This window comes from Poecile atricapillus, chromosome 14 (assembly GCF_030490865.1).
Source record: "Poecile atricapillus isolate bPoeAtr1 chromosome 14, bPoeAtr1.hap1, whole genome shotgun sequence".
NCBI lineage: Eukaryota > Metazoa > Chordata > Aves > Passeriformes > Paridae > Poecile > Poecile atricapillus.
In genome coordinates this window covers 11,052,470-11,071,973 of record NC_081262.1, presented here as the reverse complement: position 1 = coordinate 11,071,973, position 19,504 = coordinate 11,052,470, and the positions used below count along the sequence as shown (strand labels likewise).

General features: G+C 43.6%; 1 protein-coding gene across 2 annotated transcripts in view; it reads right to left on the bottom strand.

Moving 5' to 3' along the window:
- The window catches only part of FAM20C (FAM20C golgi associated secretory pathway kinase), a 57,707-nt gene that overhangs the window by 4,841 nt on the left and 33,362 nt on the right, over positions 1–19,504 (bottom strand). For both annotated transcript variants that reach the window (XM_058849846.1, XM_058849847.1), the window contains 2 exons: positions 8,353–8,445; positions 6,530–6,645 (listed from right to left, as the gene is read on the bottom strand). In XM_058849846.1, coding sequence (XP_058705829.1) covers positions 6,530–6,645; positions 8,353–8,445 — 209 coding nt within the window. The remainder of the gene's footprint in view (positions 1–6,529; positions 6,646–8,352; positions 8,446–19,504) is intronic.

The following is a 19,504-nucleotide window of genomic DNA, read 5'->3' as shown; positions in this document are numbered from 1 at the left end:
AAATTAAGTCACTTCTCAAAATCTTGGCTCATTTCTTTCAGAACAGAGAACATTTCATTCATTTCCTTGCTGGAATGAGAAGAACTGGCAGTTTTTGCAAGGAGAATTATTTACCATCAAGAGTCCTGAGGGGGTGTGTGTGGAAGGTGGAAATAGCACGGACGTAACGCTGCCAGCACACATCTCAAACACAAATTCCTTCCTCCAGCCCTCACGTTACTCCAACAACCACAGAAAAAGAATCTGCAGCAGGTTTTGGACCATGTGTTACCTTAAAACCTCCCCAGAACTGCCACCACATATTTCTGCACCAACAGGAACACCCACCTCTGTACAAGAACACCCTGCCCATGGGAATTCTCTGCAGGTGAGAGAGAGCAGCTCATCCCCAAAGCCCACCAACACTGGGCTGGGAACAGGGATAGGAGCACACTGCTGCTCTTGCCAGCGTGCTACAACTCTTGTGACATTGCTTTATGACATAAAATGTCATTAGAGGAAGACTGTGCCCTTTCCTCATGGTAATGCATGAATCTGAGAAGTCACACTGCTTCCTAATTCCCCACAAGGCCTCTAAATTCAAATATTGTTTCCAAGCTCCTCTCCCTCTGGGCAGGCTCAGTGTAAATGAGGCAAGAAGGGCTGGGAGTAGCAGGAGGTGATTTTCTGCCTGCCACAGGAAGGTGAGTGGTGGGTTTGCATGGCAGTGATGCCCTGCACATCACTGAGACATGCCCCAGCCCAAACCTGCATCCAGCAGAGTGCCCAGGGCAGGTGGGGCACTGCCAGTGGGAGATGGTGAGTCAGGAGGCCAGGGACAGCTCTGGGGGTGACAGGAGGGAAGGAGGAACAGAGCAAGAACCTGTGTTTGAGGAAGGAGAAGCAGGGGAACATGCAACAGCAAAAAGATCTTGTGATGCTTTTGATTAATTAGCTGCATTATCTGGGGCTGGCTGTTAAACCATGGAATTATACCAAATAACCACACTGTAAGGCTGATGTGTTGCTACTTGACAATCTGTCCCAGCTTCCCACTGCTGTCCCATCTTTCTCTGCTGATGGCCACCTGATCTGTCCATGAAGCTGTGATTACTCTAAGACAGCCTTTTTACATCACTCTGCTGTGACTGACTCACAAGAGCCACACATCCATCCATGCTCAAACTGTATATTTATATTCACAGGGCTGGATCATAGCAGTTAAATATATCCTGGCTAATCCAGAAATATTTACTCTGTGGCCAAAAGGCTTGTTGACAATTACTCAAGGAAAAGAAAAGTGCTTCAGGGAAGAGAAAAGGAAGAACAGAAATTACAAAAGGAAGGAAGGGATCATTCAACATATCTGTACTGAGTTTTCAATTTAAGTGTTTTACCAAGCAGAATATTCTCTCTTAAAAATTGTGTTTCTGCTGATTTGAAGCAGCAGTGGGGCTTGGGTTTCAATTGAGCTGTCTCAGCATCACCTCCTCATCTGTGGAGGGAGGGAAGCATGCAGATTTATCTTGACTGCCTGAGATAACTTATCTTCCAGGGTTTCTGTGACCTGACTTCCACCTGGCAGCAGGAAGTCAGTGCTCGTTTATCTCCTGCCGGATCGGTTTTGTAAAGAGCAAAAGGGCCAGCAAATGCCCCCCACGCCATCACAGCCTCTGCTGCTCACTATGTAAATCTGACCTTTCAAGAAAAAGGAGTTGTATTAAACACAGCATTTTGCTCAGTGGGAAGATAAATACTCTGTTTAATAGTTTGCTTCTGTATTCAGCTTTGGGAACAATGAAACCCTGCTCTGTATTGTCAACGAATGCAACTGGGGCTAATCACTTGACAGCAATCACACCCCGGTATCCAGGTAAAGCTTGAGGAGAGCTGGGGGCTCTGGCAGTGCTTCTGTTGGCTGCTGCAGGGCTGTGCAGTGAGCACGTGTGCTGCCTGCACCACGCCAGCCACTCATCCCTCTCATCCCTGCCAGGATCCTCCAGCTACCCATCCTCCATGAGCCCATTCCCTGCTCCAGCACCCAGTGCCCTCAGCAATGGCAAGATGTGTCCTGGCACTAAGGCAGTGAGCTTGCAGTAAAACCACAAGCATATTTCTCACTGACAAGTTATATTCAATATCAAATCTTCCTCTGCAGGCAGTTATTCCCCCATGGGCTCAGACCTGTGGTACCTACTCCCCACAGCTCCTGTTCGATTTCTGGGGATAGTGGAAATGAAAGGATCCTGGATCTCAAGCTACTGCTAAAAAAATTAATGGCCTTGATTGATACAGAATAGACATCTTATTATGTCTGCCCTAGTCCTTACATACTGGCAGTAAGATGAAGCAGCCTGAATTATCTGGGGAAATATTCATTTTTAAGGTTTCTTAAAAATGTAGGGAAAAAAAAGAGGAACCAAATATAGAAAACCACAGTTCTCATTTAATACTTCAAGGTGCTGTAGCAAGGCTCTTTGAAACCTAAGTAGGTGACCCACATTCTGCACAGCAGGCTGAGGGTGAAATTCCAGCTAGAGACACAAGCCCAGAGCTTCATGGCAATCCCACGCTGAGAGCAGGGTTTGGCTTTCCAAAGCAAAAATAAGAGAGAAAGGGGAGATGAGCTCCCTACTGGAGCAGGGAGCTGCTCACACTTCTCCTCTCATTAAAATTGCCCAAACCATATGTTCCTCTCACCAGATAAAGGTGTTTGTGCATAACTACACCTGCAAAAGGAGCAACAGCCAGGAATTTGTGCTCCTGCAGGGTGGGCAGGAATGGCAACAGCAGCAGTGCTGGCAAACCAGACAAGGAGGGATGTTTATACATGCTGGAATGTCCAAATGCTGTGCATTTCCAACATTCAAAAGCCTTCTTCCCTATAAACCAAAATTGTTTCCCCAAAGCACCATAAAGACAAGAGAACCCCATGTTGCAGTGTCTGATTTTCATTATCTGAGGAGGAATGGATGCGATTCATAATGAAATGCAGGCAAAAATCATGGTCTGGTGATTGAAACTCCAACTAATTACAACAGTTAAGAACCAGAGTGTCTGTGTACTCATCTGCACATTCTCTGTGCATCCTCCTGATAGCTGAACAATAATTCTTCTCAGGAAGAAAAGGAACAAGGGGGGATACCTTAAAGAAAATTGCTTGGCAGAGTAATTCTTTTATTCAGCTTTGCATGACTGTTAATAGAGGACATTTAGCAAGCCTGTGCAACTGGAGTACTGGAAAGAATCCTGAATATTTACTACAGCAATGCATGAAAAGATCTTTCATTTACCTGCTCAAAATAATAGGTAATTCAGAGCTGCTATTGTATTCCGAGAGGGAAAAAAAAATCCATAATCCCTTGGAACTGGTTAATATGAACAAAAACATAGTGCTTACTAGCTGTGTAACATTGATTTCTTTAAGCTGCTGCCTCTATTACTTCCAAAATGAAGGCTGACATCATTAATATGTCTCTTTTTTCCTAGCAAATTACCATTCATTTGTAAGAGTAGCAGGGCTACTGCAGTCTGCCCTGCTGCAAAGAACGTAAAATTAATTTAAATAATTACTGACCTAATTCCATTTCTCATGTTTAAGTCCAAGCTGCCTGCAAGTGCACTTTTCTGCAATCTGCTTTCTCTCTGAGTGCAGCCTAATGCATCCACTGACCTGCCTGCTCGAGCCATTGCCACTTTTCCATGGGAGCAGGGATGCTGCTTGGCACTGCTCTCTGAAGCTGCCTGCGGCTCCCTGGCCCTGATTTCCACACCTGATGGGACAAGGGAGGTGGCCCAGGAGTGGAAATGCAGTGAGGTTTCTTCTAACACCTCCCCACACTGCTCTAGGAGATAACACGTGCTTGGACAATGCTCCTGGTGGGATCCTTGGGGTGTCCTGTGCAGGGCTGGGAGCTGGCCTTGATCAGCCTGGTGCGCCCCTTCCAACTCAGGTTATTCCATTATCCTGATGAATATCATCAAAAACCACCCTCTGAGGGTGCAAACCACGGGCTCCCAGCCCGAGGGGAACATCTTCCTATAAAATCAGTTTCACTTAGTGCTTGTTTGGTTTTAAGAGCTCTGTGTGTGTGTGTGTGTGTGTGCATGGAGAGGGATATTTTGCCAGCAGGCACCAAGCGTCCCCAGGACCATGAACTGTCCCTGAGCAGCGCTGGGGATGGAGATGCAGTGACAGAGCCACCTGAAAGGGAGCCCAGAGGGGCCTCTACAGGCACAGCCTGGCTTGTACCAAGAGGTCACACCTCAATCCCTCACCTTTGGAGGCAGCTCTCCCTCAAAACCAACTGACCCAGCTGCCCTTCCTCTGCCAGAGGGGCAAGTCAGCCTTCCCCAGGCTCCCTGTTCCCTCCTCATCCTCACCCCTCAGAGCACAAGTCTCACCCCAGCACCCTGCTCTTCCTTCTCTGGCCTCAATCTGCTGCCTGAGCTGCCTGCTGGGCTTGTGGAAGCTGTTTCTAAAAGCTTAATTTAGGATCTTTGTTATTTTTTCATTAAGCATTAATTAATGTCTGCCTTTTAAGGTCAGTGTGAAATACAAGATGGAGGTTGGGCATATGTTAATGAGAATCTGACTAATTAAACTGGGGACTTGTAGGGAAGAACTCTGACAAGTAACCAACGTGATTTAACCAAAGTATATTGATTCAGGAAATGTAAAATGGAAAGAAAAATTAATTGCTTAAGCATTTTATTCTCCAGAAAAACCTGATTCATAGTTAATCAAATATTTTAATTGAATTTATCTGAGACCTCTAAATAAATTTGGATAAAGGATTATGCTTGGGTGTCTGGAATTTCATAATGGCAAGATAAAGATCTTCATCCAATCTGGCAGCCTTAACTCTGTATTACCCTGCTCTGGCTGCTGTAAGCTGCCCAGTACTTGAGAACAGTGTTGTAATTCTCAGAAATCATTCAAGTTCACCCCTAAGTCTTGAAATAAAACCTAGGAAGACTAAAAATCAAGCAAACCAACTAATGCACATCTTACTTGCCAAAATGGGAATAAAGTGGCTTATGTTTAAAGTGAGCCAAAGCATCTTGTGCACAGTCAAAATATTTTTTTGCCGTTTTTTGCACATTTTTACCTACAAAAATCAAGCCAAAAACCATTGTATTGAGAGACAAAGAGGGATGGAAACCAAGTAAGGCAAACACAGAAATGTGTGTCCACCAGGTTTGGTGAACATGTATTGCCACCATAACTGTACATGTAAAATTGGAGTGATAATACTGGGTAAAATGAAACCTTCTGCAATTATGTAACGTATTTTACAAGTGAGGTTCCTGGAATAAATAACTGTCTGCTCAACTGTGTCCTCCAGAGCTGAACATAAAGATGAAGCTAAAAATAACAGCTGTAATAATGATTTTACTGGGGATCAGAAAAGTGTGATAAACATTTTAAGAGCAAAAGCTTGGCAATGACAGGGTTCTGGTTTCTAGCTAACAGAAATAAATTACAGTTACATTGGGAGAAACTGTAATTAAGTCTTTGGATCTCGACTTTAGGGATCTGGGATAAACAGCTCCTGGCCAATCATACTCAGAGCAAGGGAGAGATCTCCAGAGGTTTCTGCTCCAGATTGCCTCTTACACAAGTCACCCTCAGTTCAGCAAAGCACACTTGCACTCAGCTGAAACAATAAGAGTTAAGCTACTGGAACATGGCACTGCTTTCATTTGAACCTATAACCTATAAATTCCATATGCAAGAACAAACTTAAACATTATTTCTGTGCCTTAACTCAGAGCCCTAATTTCTCCATCTCAGCATCCCAGATGTTGAACAGAGATGCTGCCTCTTTTTCCCTATTCCAGTTGTATCCTACCGTGAGCAGGATAGGGTTTTACCCTGTGCTTGTAAAATTCTCACCCTGTGGAGCTCCATCCTTGACTAGGTCCAGTCAAAATGTTATGAAAGACTGAAGAGGGAGTGGTATCAGCTTCTGGGTCAGGCCTCGAAGCAAGAGTGAGGACTGGGAACAATTCAGGTCACTTCTAGCCCAACAGAGAATTTGAGCTGGAAGCAGGATATATTACACATCTATTTTCTGATTTTTTGTCCAAACTCTTGTTGTAATAAAACCCGAATGGCTCTGAGAAATTAGGTTTGGTCCTCCAGTCAAACCCAGAAATAAATGCATCTAACCAACAGAAGTGACAGATCACATTGCAGCAGGAGAAAACCCCTGGATAACTAATGGGCTGGGTAATAAGGTTTTGGGTAAACTGAGAGCACCAGAAAAAATTGCCTTAGAAATTGTTCTACATAAAACATTTGTTGAATGCATTGCTTTGGCGAACATAAAAGCCTCTCTCTGCAGATAATTTGTCAAGGGGAAAAGGCACTCAACTCAAAACAATAAAGTCCTCTTTGTAAGCTATGTCTCCACATTTATTTTTATTCAAAGGTCTAGAAGACAGTTTTATTAGAAATATCTGAGCAATTAAGCAATCTACACATCGTTTCCTTAAGTATGTGTTCAGCAGGATAGAGAGAATAGAGTGTTATTTCCAGGACTACCTGGTGAGATGAAAAATGTTCTCCACAGCTTCTTGTCACGAGTAACATCTCGGATCTCTCTGGTCATGTTAACCAGTCTACCTGCAACCGGGGGCACGCGCCGGAAATCCAGGATCCTGCAAGAGGGAGAAAAGACATCGTTTATGTAAGGGATTAAAATGTAATGATAGTTATAGGTTTTAGGAAGCTTCATTACACTCTGAAGGCACATCTATCTGTGGTCTTTAAGGAGTATAAAGACCATCAACTTTAAACTGGATAATTCCTCATATAATGTATTACAAAATATGTCCTGAATATGATGAGCTCTGCATTGCCAACGTAGTATGGAGTAAAATACAAGAAAAGTATGGAGGGTATTGTTCCATGATAAAAATGAAGAAACATACAATTCCAAAAACCAGAGACAACAAAAATTTATTTTTTTTACTTTATGGTTGTTATGACATACATTTGCTCACCAGTTTTTTAAGTGACTTGGGGAATGGGATTTCAGCCTCTTTCTTCCATAAACACCATGTAATTCTTTTTCTGACAGCCTTAGTATGTGTTTGATTTATTTCCTTCTGCTCCTCTCTGTTTTAATACCCTTATACTAACCTAAACAATCTCCCTGAGACCAAAAATCTTCCCATGGGCAAAGGCTGGGAGAAGAGCCTCTCCCTACCCCAAACTCCCCTGCCTTCACAGATCATAAAAACTTCCCCAAGAAGCACTGCTATTAGATACAGTAAAAGAGCAAAGACGCCGTGCAAGGTCTCCCCATAGGCAGGATTTTTATATCCACTGTCTGCTGTTCAGATTTTCTACATTGGGTAGCAACTGCTTTTCCTGCTCAGTGTGTGGATATTTAACATACCCCCCGTAGGAACTCCACTGATGGTTTTTTCTACAGCACCATCTGCTTAAAACGGCGATATAAAATATAAAGCAGAAGGGATCAACACCAAGGTCAACAAAAATAAAATGGAGAAGATCCTTGAAGGATCTGATCAGGATTGGCTCTAACTGGCAAATCTACCCTGTGCCACCCACTGACACATCCTCATATCCCAGCCGTCATCCCAGAGGCAGAAATGCTACACAAACCCCCAAATTATTTGATTCCCCAAAGCTTTGCACTTTTGAAAGGATGTTTCTTGGCCTTTTCCAGTGTGAAAGATGCTTCAGTGAAATACTGTTGTTTCCAGATTTACTGTAAATCACTAATTAGTAGTTCCCACCCCTAATCTGGGCAGGCAGGGCAGGCTGCAGTCTTGGGGTATCCACCATCCCCTGCACTAACTCTGGAGGGGGGACACTTTCAGCAACAGGAGCATGAGATGACCACCACTGCCCTCTCCTTCCCACTAAATATGCTCCTGATGTAGGACACTTCCAGCTTTTTGCTGTGAAACCAGAACTTCCATCTCCATTACTCCTCTCTGAATGCTCACACCATTTCCTGAGTCTCATTTGGATCTCCATGCCCTGAGCTAATTGGGGTGAGCCAGATTCCCGTCACACTAACGTGACACTTTCCCTGGGAGATGGCTCCTCTCCATATCTACTTCAAGATCACAGGGGAAATTAATTTTTCAGCTTCTCTTCAATATAACTTCTCTTTCTTTTTGAGAATTACTTATTACCAGGTTTCTCATTTCCAAAGTAAGTCTCATTTCCTAATTATTAACTTACTCTTTCATCATCTGCCATTTCATTTATTCATGGCATTTGCCCACCTTTGTTCCAGTTTCCCATTTAAAAAATAATTCAGTTACAGGAATGGCCAAGTGCAACTCATCACAGTATTTCCCCTTTTAATGCAAATCCGTTCTACTTGCCTGTCCAGATGAAATGCTGCTATTTCTGCATTATGTCTCTCATAGTCTGAGAAGTAAAAAAAGTCAGGCGGGGTTTCTTGTTCTCTGGTTTGCCTGCAAAGGACAACAAGGGAAGTGTTTTAATGAAGGGTTAGCATTCCTAAGGAGCAGTGCTCAGCCATCAGCATGCTGTTCAGGAGATCTGTATTGTTTGCTTAATGGAAGACCTTTAAATACCTCATTTGTGCATTATTTGCCATGCAGCCTTCATTTTATCTTCTTTTTTAAGCTACTCTAACAAAAAAAATAGGAATTCAAGACTTGTGCAGGCAGTGTGCTGTCACAAAGGTGTTCCACTCAAAATTCTCGCTCTATTTAACAAGATCTGTTTTATCACTCTCAAACATTTCATTAGCGATAGTGGTGAAGACAATGTCATTTCATTAAATTATCATTAACTGTAATTATGAAATTTCCAAAAGTAATAACATTTTTCTTTCATCTTTGGCAGTCATGCAGCTCCCATCTAGAATATGCCTCTCCCCTTGCATTACTTAGAGCCAAAAGTGACATGTTTTTCTCATTTCAGAAGGAACAGGATCATTGCAGTTTGATGGCCACGACACTTGTCATGTTTCAAAGAACATTAGCAAGACTGTGCTTGAGAGAGGGTGCAGAATTTGTTGTTTTTTCAGTTTAAGAACCAATAAAAAATGTTATTCTGATACGAAGGCTGGAAATAGGAAGGCTAAAGCTTCCACACTACAGTACATGGAAAATACAAAGCTCTGTGTAAGAGAAAAGCAAATCCTGTCTCACTAGAGGCAGCTTCCAGTCCTTTTGGATGGAGCACAACTCAAGCAGCTGACCAGTGCAACATTTGGTTCCCACCTCAACTTGTTTTGAAGTCCTCAGAGGGAGATGAGCACAGCAAAGCTGCCTGCAGAGCATCTGCAAGGGAGGACAACTCTCCAGAAGAGGAAAACAAAGCTCTTTCTCACTCCCCTCTGTCACAGGTGGCCCAGCTGACAGCTCATGTGTCACTCGTGCTGCCTGCTGGCAATTAAAATACAGCTTCTGCACGGGGACCTTGGTGCATGAGAGGCTTTGGGGTGGTGCTGGTGCAGAGATCAAACCTCCACTGAAGTCCTAATTTTGGGTTTGTTGGGGACTGGAGCTGTGTCCACCCACCACTGTGACAGCCAGAGCTGGTGTCTGCCCACAGATCCACCCGGGGGCTCTCCAAGTTGCTGGAGAAACCAGATGAGTCTTGTGGGCTTTGACTTCATGAGGACTTTGCTGTGCACCCAACAGGGTGCCTGATATCCCTTCTCAGACATTATTCTTTATATTAACATCTTGGCAAGGTGCTCTATCTTGCCTTAAATGATGAACAACATCAAGGTGTTTGTGTCCTGTAGAACTCAAGGTCAGAGAGGCCTTAACCAGCCCAGGGATGCTGTGGGAAAACAGCACTGACCACTGGCACAGCAGAGGTCATGGAAGTGGCCAACACTTGGCAGAAATCCTGCTAGGGAGCTGCTCTGGCCACAAAGGGTTCATGAGGATACAAGTTAAAAGTGAGCCTGGCATTAAATAAAAAGTAATATTTTGCTTTGTCTCCATAAGCAATGCAAAAGGGCAAGGAGTACACCCACAAAAAGGAACAGGGGAGAGCAGAACCTCTGGCACGTCACACAATGCACTACGCAGTCAAGAGTTAGGAGAGCTGCAACCTCATCGTGCATATTCCCCTAAAAAATGAGGGAATGAGCCCTGAATATAAATTCAAAGAAAAAAAGATTAACCTATTTCTGCTGGACATAAAATCACATATTGGCATGTAGCCTTCCCTCCTCTCCAGACTTATAAGAGTTGATTTCTTCAACAAATCCTCACCCCAAAATTTCACAAACTTTACACACATCAAGCACAGCTGATAAGGTGCAGAAAATATTACTAATTAGCTAATCAATGCCATCTGCTTTTTATCTCCCGGGCACTTTAAAAGAAACCACGGCTGTTCCTTTATGAGAAAACTTTGCTCCAGAAAATCAGACTTAACTGAGGGCTGGATCTCAGCCTTGTAAGCACAGCCCTGCCCCAGCCCAGCTCCTGTCCACTGCCCCCTGTGCTCCCTGCCACCCCCAGCGATGCCTGCGGATATTTTTCATTTGGGAGTAAGCACAGCTGTCCTGCAGGCTCAGGCTTGTTTGTAAATAACTTCTTGCTGTCATACTGTATTATTAAGTGGTAGCACACCGTCCTAAGAAAACAATGAAACTGATTGCCCTAAAACCTTCAAAAATGGACACCAAATCCACAGTGCAATCTAGACAATGGAAATAGCAGTATTTTTTGAACCGGATGACACATCATGAAACAAACTCCCAAGTTTCTTCAGTGCTTAAGGTGCTTCCCTCTACAAAAACCACTCTACAGCCACTTTCCATATGGTCCATGCACATGTCCAACTCATCATACCCACTTCTCTGCCTCTTGAAAACACCCTGTTATTCAGAAAGTAGACTGGCAGGAGGATTTACCAACCCCACAAGATGCTTTACATCCCTTATATTCCTCTGCAGAGCTCTCCAGAACAAAGACGTAGCAGATACAAACATGAAGCCCTCTCCTGAAACAACCTTGAAAGAGCCTTTGTGCTGACTTTCTCCAATCTTCCACAGATATAAAAGAAACCTAGCTCCTTGGATCTGACATTAACTAGAAAGATTTTTATTCAAGCAGACATTTATTTTTAATTTGATGTCTGCAGCAGTACCTGAAGAGGTTCCTTGGGAATTCCCCAGCCAGAGCAAGCTGCCATCCCAGCAGCAAACACTAGCACGTGTGTGGATTGTAGCCCAAGATCCACAACTGAATTTATAAAGCCACGTGAGTCTAACAGAGCTCTGAACCAATGCCATTAACAGACTGATATGAGAGTGGCTTTAAGTGTTAAAGGGCACCTACATCATAATCTAGAATTTTGACTTTATCCAACTGCATTGATATATAATTTTATTTTATCCATGTTAAAAAAGGCATTTTTTTTTTTTTTAACTGTCCACAATCTAATCAAGTCTGTTTGTTGCTAATTCTTCTAATGATCTATTCTGATGTAAAAATCAGAGAGGTGGAAGATCAAACTGCTCTCAGCAAGTCCAGTCAGTTACTCCAGCTTTGGATCATGGTGACTGGTCTTCAGTCCCTAAGTGACAGGCTGGGAAAGGGGAATGAACTCCCAGACCCTTCCAGGTCAAGTAAAACATCTTTTAAAACAACACTGGAACTGATCCACCCCACAGCATGTTTTAAATCAGAATTCCATTTTAAAAGGGGGAAAAAAAATCCACCCCCACCTACAAATCAGTTTGGTTTTATCACCTGGAGGTTATTGTCTAATAAAATGACACATACAACGAGAGCCTCGAGCAAAGACACCGACATGCTGAGCCCTCTGCAGCAGCACACACTTCTGAGGGACCCTGAATTCCAGTGTGAGCTCCTCAGTGCCAGCAGTGCCATCCCACACCAGGCAGGGACAGGTTCTGCACAGGTTGCAGACGGTGGGAGAGGATATCTGGCAGCAGCTCCTATTTTGCAAACAGTTGGAATCTGGTGATCCTCTCTTTGGAGAAGGATTTGGCAGATATTTATAAAGGCAGGCTGGGAAGCTCTGGAGGAGAGACAGATGGAGGTCTGTTGATACTGCACACAGTTAAAAATTACACTGTGGCACCAGCCCAATTACAGCATGAGGAAAAGACAAATCAGCACCATAACACGTGTAGGGAAGAAATCAGAACTAAGGGGAAATCAAAGCCCATGAAGATTTTCCCACCATGGCACAACTCAGAAAAAACATAGGAAGCAAAGAATGATTTTAAACGGGACAGGGACACGATTGTGTTGACACAAGACAAGATGCAACTGTGATCTGATCTAGTGGCTATAAAAGTGAGTCATGCTAACAAACAGAAGAGAGAAAGCTGCTCTGATAAATGAACAGTCATGAATAAATCTGGTGAGTTAGCTCCATTCTAGCTCTAGTTTGGACCTGGTTTGCATGAGTAGTATTTGGATAAATCAACATAGTGATTTGTGTTCAGAAATAATTATAAAGTCTTAAACTTCTCTTCAAAGCTTCTGTAATTTTTTTTCAATTGCTTGGTCTCGCAGCCTCAACATTAATGTCTCAGGATTTTTTTTTGTTGTTGTTCATGAACCAAATCACCACAGGGCAACTGCAGGCTCTGCAGACTCTCTGGTATTCCAGAAAACAGTATTATAAAAACTAAACCCTTACCATGGAAATTTGTATTTAGTTTCCAGGATCACTAGCATACACCTGCCTAAACTACCAGGATTAATACCCACCAGGGCTGTGCATTACTCGAAAGAATCCTGCTCAGTGCCAGACTTCCTCTGCTCTGGAGGGGCTCTATTATCTGTACAGCAGCCAGGATAGAAAATAGGGCAGAGAGCCCAAGGTGAGCTAAGTGTTATCCTGACAGACACATGCTCTCTGCAGCCCAGAGACGTCTCTGGTGTCAGACCCACATCCCTGAACTAATGAGAGGATGTGCTGCTGCTTGGAAAACAGCTCCTTTTAAACAGGTTACCCTCGTGTTCTGACACATAATCAGGGGAATCAGCCACTGGGATTAGGCATGATTAGGGAGCACAACAAGGAGCTTTGCTGCAGCAGGGAGCAGGTTTGCTTGGGTCAGGCCATTCTGCAGACAGAGCCCCTGCCTGACCAGCCAGGGGAATTGGGCAGCAGCAAATTCAGAAAGAGATATAAAGCAGTGAGACTTTGTAATTGCATTGGCAGGGACAGGACTAACACTGATAAGAGCATAATTTGGCTATCGGAAGAGATAACAGGAGATTAACGGGGTCTACCCGCAGCTAGAGGTTGCTATTCTTCTCCTTTGGAAAGCAGCTTTCCTCTCTTCCTGTGGAGCACTTAAGGTGTTTAAATACCTGTCCTGAAGCCCAGTTGCAGGCTCAACAGTTCATACACAGTGTTAGCTAAATGATAAAATATAGCTAATACAGGACTAAAAGGATAGTTAATGCAAGACCAAAAGGTGGCCACTCAGCAGTTTTCTGCTGTTTCAATGATTTTATGGCCTGGAATGGACTTGGGAATTTTTTGCATTTGGAAGCTCCATAGGCAGCCCCTTGATCCAGCACACCACTGAAGCACAGATGCTCCATCAATTCCAGAGAGCCTTTCTTCCAACACAGACAGGCATGAAATCTCCCAAGCCCCCACTGATGAACTTCTTTGTACTAATGGAAAACTCAGACTGAAAGTCCGGTGTCTGCTTGCAAGATTTTCTCCCTCCCTCCCTCCCTCCCCTCCCTACAACACTTATGCCAAATTGGATTGTGCAGCAGGAGGATCTAGAGTGCCCTGAGATCATCTAAAGCTTATTATTCTAAGTGAAGGAGGCAGCCCATGGGAAAAAAAATGTCTCTCTGAGGCAGCTGCAGTCCTTAGGAGGGTACTGAGATTTTGCATGCAGAGTTGTATCATCTGGGAGGGTTTTCAATGCACTTGGCACCACTTAGAACAGGTGGAAAAAAACACCATTTAATTTTATAATACATTTTAATGGCTTAGTAAGTCCTTAGGATGAGAAATGATACTGCTAATGCAGCTACATCTACAGTAGCAGAGATATCTGGTGCCTGTTTCTGACTCCTTATGGAGCCTTGGCAGCTGATGGCTCTGGCTTTATCAAAGCATTGTGCTACAAAGAGCACTCCCAGGGACAATAGGAGCTGTTTACAAGAGCAGAATATGGGCCAGAAAATGAGTGGCCAACGCAGGAATGCAAAGACATGCAGTTTGAGTGCTACAGAAAGGATGTTTGGCCTGTTTCACCACTATCAACCAAATGACAATATGGGCCCCTGCAGGATATTCAGGCTCCTCCAGTTTAAGTAGCAGCTCTGCAGCTCGAAAAAATGAGAGAGTATTTACTGTGGCAGAGAGACAGAAATTCGCTCAGGGATGTGATAGCAATAGGAATAATTAGCAAACTGCCAAAAGGATAAATACCCAGATCATGCTCTTGCGTGCCAGCCCTGGAGTGCTTTTCTCCTGAGCAGACGGAGAGAGCTTGACAACAGCACATGCTCAAGGACCAGTTAGCTTAATATAAATCATAAACTTCCTATGCAGAGAATGACAGTAAGCTTCTGAAAGCACATTTGTATATATAAATATCTTGTTACCTGGCACAGAAGGACAGTGGGGGGGAAGACAGACAGAAAATCCCCAGGGAAACAGCATATTGAGGTGGGTTTTCTTTCTGTTTCCAGTGGAAAAGCAAAAGGAGGCTCAGGAGATCACCTAGCCCATTCCCTGGCCCCAGGGTGAGATCAGCTAGAACTAAACCATTCTTGACAGACGTTGCTCTAACGCTGATCCTCAAAATGTACTTTTGTGATCACACAGCTACAGCCCTCTCGTGCTGGCCTTCCTCCTCTGCTTATTTCCAGCCTCGCTCTTTCTTCTCCTTCCATGATCAGGGTAGAACCATCCCAGAGACACTGCTGCAGTTGATGTGAGTGCCTTTCTGAGGGGGGACACATGTGACAAACACACCACAACAACTGGCTTCCATTCCTGAAAAGAGCATCCCCAAGCCACGACCTGGGAACGAAGCCTTAATGCCTTGAGACCACAGATAGCTCAGAAGCCCCTTCTTTACTAAGCACAATTCATTTATTTTTAACTCATTAAAAATCCAACCAACCCAGAGACCTGAAAGCCTATTTTAGGCTTTGCCATTAAAACCAGCAGTGTTTCTAGAAGACAAAGAAGCAACCTCTAATTCCTCTACACAGCTCAGGGCATTTGTGAAAAGGTTGTGAAAAGTCAGTCCCTTGCTAAGAGCAGCACCAGTGGAAGCTTCCTGCCATCCCATGCACTAGATGTCTACATATATAAATATATATATATATATAAAAGCAGATTTTTCATCTGAGCAAAACATTGAGTTACCATTCCTGCCTACACAAGCAGATATGATATGAAGGGATGAATAATCAGAGCAAATAATATGATCCAAGAATATGAAGAATTCTTTTTATTCTCCACTAAACTATAAAAAAAATAATACACCCAGACATTTTCCTCTTTTGGGGGACTTTTCTGTTTCTTTTAGTGGTATTAATATCTCAAAATGCACCTTCTCTATACTGTTGCCTTTACTGACATTGTGCTGACAGTCAAGTCAAGGCATAATCTCACCAATCATCATTTCATTGTCTACCAGCTCAGAAGAATAGCTCTTTTTTCATTCACTCTTTTGTGCTTTCAAATGCATAAGACATGAAGAGAATCTCTGATCAGCACAAAACACATAAGAGTTTGATCAACTGGGAAAATTTCCTTCAGCAATTCAGAATATTACTTCCAGCTCTGCCCAGTAAGTAGCTGTCTGTCACCACAGGAAAGGCAAATGGAAAAAAAATCTAATAGTGTGAGCACGTTTGTCAGGATGTGTTCCCCACCCGTGCTTTTTGGTGTGACAGCCACTGGTCCCCTTCCTGTCCCCTGGGAATGAGGCTGAGGAGATGGGGTGTGCTGGGTGCTGAGCTCTCAGCCTGGTCAGAGCTCAGATTCACAGGCTGTTGTGATTCTTATTATTATACTTATTCTTATTTTCTTATTCCTGCTCTTATTCCTGTTCTTGTTATTATTACTTAGGAGGTGGCTGTAAAGAAAGCCAAAGGAAATGCTGCTACAGAGCAGGTGAGCTCCAGAGAGATGAGCTCCAGTGCTACCCAGCTCCAGATGGATGTACAGAGTAATTTACTGTATAATCCAGCACATACAGCAATATCTAACACTGCCTGCTGTGGTTTGGACATGATGTGACCAGACAAGCAGGATCACTCTTTGTAACACTTGTCTGTATTTCCCCAGCACCCTGCAAACACTAGTGAGGTGCTACAGTGATATCTTTCACCTTTCTTTAAGGAATCTTTACATTTAAAAGGCAGTCATAGTGTTAGAAAGCACACAAGTTTAAGAAACATTTGAGGTAAGATGAGTTTTTCCAACATTATGGGACTGATCTCAGTTATTTTGGAAAGCAGCCCCCCTGGATGTTGGGGTAAGGGAAATAAAGATTCTCACAACTGCTGCAGGGAGCTCTGTCCAGGGCTGCTTCTGCTGTAGGCAGCGACACACACAGCTGCTTTATGGCCAGCTGAAGTGTGTATTTCCAAAATCAGAAGCTCAGATCTTCATACCCTGATTTAGAGAAGCCTTCCCTGCCCAGGGAGCTCAGCAGGAGGGTTACAATTCATACTGGAGCACTGATTGCACAGGAGGCAGCACACACCCCCAGAAATTACAGGGGTGCAAAGGTGGGACTCGGGCTGCAAACTCATCTTTGTCTCCCTCCTTGAGATGCTGGTGAGAAGAAGGAATGTAGAGAGCAGATGAACACTGATGCCACAATGGCTAAGTGGCAGTGCTTGTTGGGTAGAAATGTTTTTCTGTCATCCAGAACGAGCAGGGCTTGCACAGAAAAACAAATGAGTCACGGTATGAAAAGAAAAGCAAGCTCTGGGAAGCTCCTGTCACTAATTTACTCCACAGATAAAAAAAATTCTTGACCCAGAAATAAGGTTTGGTTCATCCTTGAGATAGAAACCTGACTTGACATACACGAATTGAAAGATTAAAAGGTACTTGACAGCACAACAAAAGAGTTCCCAGTGCCAATGTTAACATGGTCAATGCTGTTGTCACAGCAGGGAGAAAAAAGCCTCACAGCAATTAAAAAAGCAGGAGACGTCATTAATGAGGTGTTGCAATGATATTTTGTGTCTTTTTAAAGACATCTTCCTTAAGAAATTATATCACTGTGAATATTTTCTGTCCCTGCATGGTCTAGATTCCTTTGTGCTCTTAAGCAAGTGGTGTGAGCATTTTTGCCATGCCAAGCCCATGATATCTGTCATCTTTCCCCTTTATTTATCCCTTTGAGGCTCCACTGTAACATTGTCTGCTCGCCACAAACTGCAAACGTGAAAAATGATACAGCTGCAAAAACTATTTTTGAAAAACTGTCAAGAGCAAACAGAGCTCCATGTGAGCCCAGCTACCTGCAGCATCCCTTCAAGAAAAAGGCTGCAGAGTGTTTTAAACAGAGGTTTTTCAATATACAACACTTCTAGAGGTCTGAGAGCACAGGAGGAAAAAATATGCGTAAAATTAGAAGTCTGAAGCATTTCTTCAGCTCTGAGAATGTTATTTAATATGTCTGGGGTCATTAAGGGTAGGGATTTAATGGAACAATAACATTAAACATATTAGAAGCATAGCAGAGCTCAAATTTCTTTCAGCTTTTTGGATTTTTTCTTCTCACTGTACGTGATGTATGTGCCCATTGAATTTCCTGGGTTCACAATAGGTTTATAGGTTGGAAAAAGTAATTACTCTGAGTCTGATGCATTGATACATAATTTCTTCCTTTTTATTCATGAGTTTCCTTGCTGTCATTACCAGAACCATGAATACTACTAAGTTTGTCCTCAAAATCTCCCAGGAAGCAGGAAAATATTAGCCCCGTTTTTCAGCAAAAACTGCAAAAACATGGAGCTATTAAGGATTCAGCTCTGCCCTGAGCAAAGCACTCGAGCCTCATTAAGCACATGCTTAACTTTGGGCACACATATATCCAGTGAACTGTGTGTGTCCTTGACAGTCAAACACAGATTTAATCCTTCCTCCGAGCTGTTTTGTGCTCAGCACTTTGCAAGAGCGAGCCAGTGATCAGCACCAGATCCCCACAGCAGCTCTGGCCACTCACCCTGCCCACTGCCAGACTCGCAACTGCTCTTTCTCCTTCTTCTTCTTCTTCTTTCCACCCATGACAACAAATTCTTTGGGAAAAAATCATTTTCCAAAAAGGATTCTGCCAAAAGCACAGGTCAGTTTGGCCATGGGCTTCGGTAGGCCCCAAATGTCGCCTTTCAGGCTGAGCCTGAGGCCTGCAGTCCCTTGCTGTGATCAAGACTCCTGGTGAGTGAAACGAGGCTCAAATCCTGCCTTCCAGTGTGTCTCCTGCCCCACACAAATACAAAGAGATCTAGAAAGGCTCAGACAACTTTTGAGAGCTCTTGTGCTCCCGAAATGCCTTTTGAGCTGTGCCAGGTAGAGGAATGTGCTGAGGGGCCACAGGGCAGTACAAACAACGTGTACGAGCACAATGTACAGACCCAACGTTCTCCTCTCCAGGCCAAAATTTGTCTGAACTTTGTATTGACACCACTAAAGGCACCACAGGGTTTTCACTCCCTGTTCAGCACATTTGGCCCAGGCTCACTCTTCCGATTAGTAATTGAGAGTTTGAATTTCTGCACCCTGTGCCTCCCTCTCTCACTCATGAAGTGTTGCAGTTCTTAGTTCTTAAGATCATGTAACAGGGATAAAACCTATGGCTCAGAAGAATAAATAAAAAGATGCACAGGCTACTAAAGTGAAAAATCCTTTGAGATTTCACTGCGTTGTGTCATGGCTGACCTATGTATCTGCATTTATATAGGAGAGCTGTGCTTTCCCAAGGACCCAAAACCATGCTAAGAGCAAGCTCCCTCCTCCCTTCCCACGTGCCCATGCAGAAGTACAAACACTTTTGTATTTCCAGTTTAACATTCAAGAACTACTGGATACTGAACTGCACTAAGTGCCCAAGACTGCAGACAAATAACTACCACCAAAATCATTAATGGGACAGAGCCTACATAGTGTGTGGACCAATATTTTAAAAAAGGAGTATGAAATTCTTATTTGTAGAGCTGCTTTACCAGCTACACATATCAAAGTTTCAGTACAAAATGAGAAATAGGGGATCAAAGCATCTTGTGCATCCTCCTTTGCAAACCCCAGACCTTCTGAGTGCCAGCCCCAACCCCATACATCATTTCCCCTGAGAATGCCCCACAGAGGGGCCAGAGGATGCACTGGTGCCCCATCCTTCTGTCCATCAGAGGGGACTTTCACCCAAAGAGCCAAAAGTTTTGCCTTTCAAGCTTGTTTCAATCCCACATCCTAAAAATCTTCCATAATTATGCCACTGAGGACAGCAGGCATGTAGTTACTGTGAGGTAATTGCTCCCCAGGACTGTGTGTTTC